At 32.6% G+C, this 6,000-nt stretch overlaps 1 protein-coding gene across 4 annotated transcripts in view; it reads right to left on the bottom strand.

Annotated features, from left to right (window-relative positions):
• Positions 1–1,214: 1,214 nt before the first annotated feature.
• The window catches only part of SERTAD4 (SERTA domain containing 4), a 24,865-nt gene continuing 20,079 nt past the window's right edge, over positions 1,215–6,000 (bottom strand). For all 4 annotated transcript variants that reach the window (XM_087932933.1, XM_026695810.2, XM_026695811.2 and 1 more), the window contains one exon: positions 1,215–3,095. In XM_087932933.1, the coding sequence (XP_087789059.1) occupies positions 2,379–3,095 (717 nt within the window). In that variant the 3' untranslated portion in view covers positions 1,215–2,378. The remainder of the gene's footprint in view (positions 3,096–6,000) is intronic.

The following is a 6,000-nucleotide window of genomic DNA, read 5'->3' as shown; positions in this document are numbered from 1 at the left end:
GTCTGGCATGGATACAGTGAACTTATATCTGTACTTCTAGTGAAAATTAACTCTTTCTCGGGTTTCTGTTTGGATATTAGGAATGTTCTTTCTAAAAAAGTAAAAAAGTTAATCACATTTTTAAGAAAGATTGTGTGTCTTAAAGAAAAATATATATATTGAAGTTACCCTATTAGAAAATGCTGCTTATCCAATCAAGCATGTAGTTGATTCAGGTTTTTTGTGTATGTTGCACTAATACACAGCTTATTGTCCAAATTGACTGACTTTATACAATACCAAGCCATGTTGGTCTAACACATTCTAAGTCCAAAAAAAACTATATTATGGTTTACTGTAGTTTTGAACCCACGCTCTACATATCATGTTGGTGAAGGGATTAAAAAGAAGCCATACATTTAGCATCAGTTAATAGGTAGTTTAGCAATTTCTACTGTTAAAAAGTACATCTTTCAGTTCGCAGTATTTGCAATTTAAATTGTTTCCATGTCAGATGCCAAATGAAGAGGAGAAAACTGTATTTTAACCCTGTATTGTCTACCCTGACTAGCAGTAATTTTCTGGTAGACTTTTTCTTAATTCATCACCTTATATCTTGAAGAAAATGAAAAAGAAAAAGATTTTTTCTATGCAAAGCATATTCTATACAAAGGAAGCAGCAATCCATTCAAGAATTAATGTTTTTCATAATTAATTGCATCAAAGAAGTTAACACAGAATAACAGGAATCATTGGTTATATGGTAAGGCCTAGGAACTGAAAATTGTTTTATAATTGTTTGAATAATTCATGTAGCTGTAGAGAAAATTGTAAATAGTTTTAAGGGGGTTAAATGTTGTTAAATTAATTCTATTAAAGCATAAGTTGGATCCAAATGAAAGTTTTTTATTCATTGATGTAAAAATAGTAAGAGCATGATGCAGCAATAATGAACTAAACTGAAATTATGATTGCTCCTAATTCAGCCATACCTTTAAAAGTTGTGATGTAATAATGATTATTCCCATTTATTGATTCCTTTGGCTATAAAAATTATATTTAAATGGAATAAAATTCATTGTGTGCTTTACTTAGAATTAAATCTCTTGAATTTTAGGCAGAATATTTTAAAATGAAAAATTCCAGAAACGATCCAAATAAAATCCTAATAATTGAAGATTATCCCCCTCTTTCTCCAAGATAATCTTTTAAAAAAAGATTGAAACTCTTACATTCATTTCAGATAAAAATCTTATATCACCACATCATTTATTAACATTGTGCTTTTTTCCAAAATAAAAAACCCTACAATTATATGAAAACCCAGTACATGCTCTTTACATTTTTCTGAAAAGAGAAAATGACGTGAAACAGAGTAAAATATAAAGCATGCCACTGGTTCATGAACTTCATTATACTAGAAAGAAAAAGGAAAAAAAATATCAAAGCAACAGACAGTTGCCATAGAAATATTCAAAGAGCTAATGCTTGTTTACAAGAGACATATCTCTATTGTTTTTTTAACTTCAATCCTTTCCTTAAAATGGCAAATCAAAAAACGACTGAGCAAAAAGAATGAATAGCGGCAATTGAATAGGAAATCAAGCTTTGTATTTCAAAGGAGACAGAATTCTAATAATATTTGATCCACCCTGTTATTATTTTTTCCTGTTTAGGTTACATCCCTGCTATAGCTGTTTTCTTAAACTTAATTTTCCTCCTGGAAAAATTAAGATTAAAAGTAAGGCACCAAAAAAATCTCTGCCATTATAGCAATAAACCACTATAAGGCTTGTTCATTCTTGCAGCTTAGCTGAAAATTGTGCATGTGCTGGAACTGTGTGTAGCATTTCAAATTGAGTCTCCATAAAAAGATGTTACTTGTACCCTATCAATAAAACCAGATTAAATATATTAGAATAATATCACTTCTGGACCATAAAGTGGGCCTATTCCATTTCATTTCTACGCAGTCTTTCTCACAGCCATTTTGATGGGCAAAATGTATTCTTCCTTTTGCTGCTAACAATTTGCTTATCAAATGTATAATTAATTGAAAGCATAAAGAAGATTCCTCTTAATTCATGCTAGATTTCCAAAGGGATACATGAAAGGAATTGTATTTTCTCCATCTGGTTTATTGGTTCTTCTAGCAATGGAAGTATACAATGCAACTGTGCTCTTTGTAAGGATCCCATGTATTTATAAATAGCTCATGATGCAGACCATATATACGCTTTGATGGAATCTGTTCCACAGTCACTGAAAGTATCCATGAAGCTTATGACACAATTGTACCAGTTCTATAAAAGCGTAAGAAAATTGATCCAAACTGATTTTTTTTTCTGACAATGTCAACACTGTGCTTGCTTCTAAGTTGAAATTATTCAAAAGATGGCTCATATTTTATTTCCTTTGCAACAAATTTTGCTACCTGGTAAACACTCCCTTTTTCGTAAACACTTCTTCCAAGATTCATTCATGTTGCTCTTGTCATCGTGACCCATCTCAAAATAATTGTAATATTTGTTTTTACATTCTATTACATGATCACTTTTCATAGATTCCCAGTCTGAAGCATGTTCTCGATCTATATCATGGCTTCTTTTCTCATTATTGAATATTGACTTGTCCTGATTACCATGTGGCCCAGCATTTGTAATGAAAATTTCATTGGCATGTATATGTTCGTCACTCCTGTAAACAGGGGAACTATTGCTACCATATTCCACTTGTTGGGAACAACTTGGTAAAGATACAGAAGCGGTGGAATTCCCCACTGCAGAATTAGTAGATAATGGTAAACTTAAATAATGGCTGCCGCATTCTTGATAAAAACAGCATGTGTGGATCTTTTCACAGTCCTCCCGTGCCATCCGAAGACGCTTCCTATAAGGACAGTCATGAGACATGAACCACTCTTGATTTGAAGTACCTCCAAAAGAGCAAGTAGGAAAGCACCAGTTGTTTTGCATGATAATCTCTCCATGAATTCTTTTCATTAAATTATTTATGAGAACAGATCTTCTTAGGTAGACTTCAGGGTCATCAATGTACTTCAGTTTTTCCAAAGACATGTAAAGAATATGTGCCCGTTCCTCAAATACAGATATTGTCTAAAATGAATGAGAGAGAGAGAGAGAAAATAATAACAAAAACAAATACAGTATTAATTAATTGAATCATGACACTGAGATTTTATCCATCCATGCATCATATAGTATTTGGGCAGTTGAGTCTCTTTGGCATAGGAGAGTTTTGGTCATCTTTTATCTTTAACTTTTATTCATTTTATTCCAATTTATTTTATCATTGTGAGCTGCCCAGAGTCAAAGCTGCCCTATTAAAGATACTCAATTAATACATTATTATATTATTATGGTTAAGGGGCTCCATTGTTGTTTATTGTCCATTATTATTCAACTCTCACAAATCTAATTGGGAGCTGTGAGGCTTAATATTGAGTATATTCAAACTTATCACCAAAGTAAGACTTCCTAAATGAAGGAAACTAGATTTGACTAGCAACTGAAAGAAACTACAGTGCCTGGATGCTTAGAAATTCATTACCAATGCATCTTTGAAGCGTTCTTTTAACAGAAATGTGCTACTAAATAGAACAGTATGTGAAAAAGTATAATAATTTTAGGAGACTTTCTTCTGGAGATCTGGCTAGCACCAGATCTGATGTCCTTCCATAAGACTTTCAAGACGAAGCTGTTATGCAGGACAGATGAAGTTTGATATTATTTTACTGACTATAACAGAGTCTTGGTTGTTTAGTGATACTTTGTGCTATGTCTTGATGGTGAGTTTAACTATAGACTTCTTTTAATGTATGCTGTAAAATGTTATCATGTCAGATATGGCAGTTGCTCAATCTAGTATTAATTACATACTGTAATTTTAGAAAAGCAACAAAAGTAGCAGATTATAAGGATTCGGGATTACATGTACATACACTAATTCATGTGCTATTCGGGACTACATGTACATACAAAAATTCAAAAATGTACATACACTATTTCATATGTCATTATAAAATTTCAGCAGCAGGTAATGTAATTTTAAAAAGAATTAATTGTTCACTTCAAAACCTGATTCAATTGCAATTACTGTTGCTTATAGTTACAAACTGAAAAATATCTGGTAGGCTGTCTCATGATTGCTGTAAAACTATCTACTGGTCTCTGCCTAGTTCCCATAGTAATCCTTTCTATTTTACAAAAAATCACTATTACTTTTAGCAACCTTATTTAGTAAAAAAGTCATGGTCTAAATTAACCATGAATTCTAACATCCCTTGGTGAATGAATTTTGAATTTCCAGATGTCCAGGCAATATAACAACCTTGCAGTGTTCTCCTTATCTGTATTATTACGGGCTGGAAAGAGGACAAAAAATCAGTCCCAAGGATTGTAACACTGATGTCGATTTTATAATGAGATACTTATGAGAAGAAGAAAAAGATAATGGAGAACAGAACAGGTGAGACTCTATGCAGCTATGCAGTAAAATACTATTGTAGTACAGTGCTGTTCTGGGGAAGCAATCTCTCTCTCTCTCTCTCTCTCTCTCTCTCTCTCTCTCTCTCTTGTTAGTTCTCTCTTGAATATTAAAGTTTCAGACAGTGCATCCAGAAACCTGTTCTGTATCACTTATTCCTAAACAAAACCATAAAATAAAGCTTCATCTTTGCAGAAATTCTGCTTTTGTTTTAAATTAGCATCTATAGTAATTAACACAATGATAGTAACTTTACTACCTATCCCAATAAAGAAAGCCAGGTGAAGAGAAACAATTTTTTATGTTAGTGAGGGATTTTTAAAATCACATACACCCCCTCCCCCATACAGAGTTAAGTATAAACCAACTGCACTATTGATATTATTGCTGTACGTTCATTGTTGCTGTTATGATTATCATCATCGTTGTTATTAACATGGATACTGAATATCTGAATAGAAGAAACCACATAAGGCTTTTCTATTGTCTTTTTTCCTCAAACACCCTTCTGGAAGGCTATAAAACTTCCTCAAATAACACAGGATGCTGGCCGTGGGATTTTGAGAATTGGAAGTCCACAAGTCTTAAAGTTCCCAAGGTTGGACACCCCTGATTTATATCATCATAGAACCAGAATAGACCGCTCTTACTTGTCATTCAATGCAAACTTTTATACAACGCTTGTTTACTTTAAAAACAAGCTACCTATTCAAGTCTCAATGTGGTTAACTACATTAAACCAAAATTGTACAACCTACTGCCATATTACATCAAGATTGTCATTTAAGATCTGAGCTACATTTTTTTCTTCACTTTGTATGTGTTTATTTTACCATCATGAGTTTTTAAGATCTTGGCAGGTTGGACTCTATGATTACTTGCTGAATAGTATAACTAATCCAATAAGGATTTTTTCCCCTCAATATGGTTTACATGACCCTGTTTATCTAATCTGTGAATTTGAGGCAGTATTTTTTTAACAGCAGGATTTTGTTCTGGAGGAAAAGGATTTTGTGCCACTTAAAGTTGGGACTTTATTCCCTGAGGCTACTCATCACTCTAGCACAAGTTTTTTTGAGCAAGGTAAACATTACCATGCTAATACCGTAATTAAGATCTCCTGTCATTCTCATAACTTCATAAAGATAATTGTGCCTCTATTTTAAAGTGAGAGAGAAAACAGGGTGATGGATATTATTTTCTAAAGGTTTAATGAATTGGCCTTATTGTATTGGGGTTTAAATTGGATGATCAGGTTCATAAAACAGAATCTTTGTGTCTTCAACTCCATATAACAGAATGCTATTCGGTCCATTTCTTTCCTCATTATGAGTAAAAGTAACATCTGGATTAGGAGATCTTAAATTTATAAAATAATACATAGAATGCTCAGGTTTGGCCAGTTCTTTAGAATAGGCCAGAAAACTTGGCCCAGAAGTTAGATTTTATTTTGTTTCTAAATTGCAACTTTTTTCAAGTTATTATTAGACATCTAGAATTAGATTGTTTACTTCA

Source organism: Pseudonaja textilis, chromosome 1 (assembly GCF_049901715.1).
Source record: "Pseudonaja textilis isolate UNSWEBS1 chromosome 1, rPseTex1.2, whole genome shotgun sequence".
Classification (NCBI taxonomy): Eukaryota; Metazoa; Chordata; class Lepidosauria; order Squamata; family Elapidae; genus Pseudonaja; species Pseudonaja textilis.
This window is presented reverse-complemented; position numbering and strand designations above follow the sequence as displayed.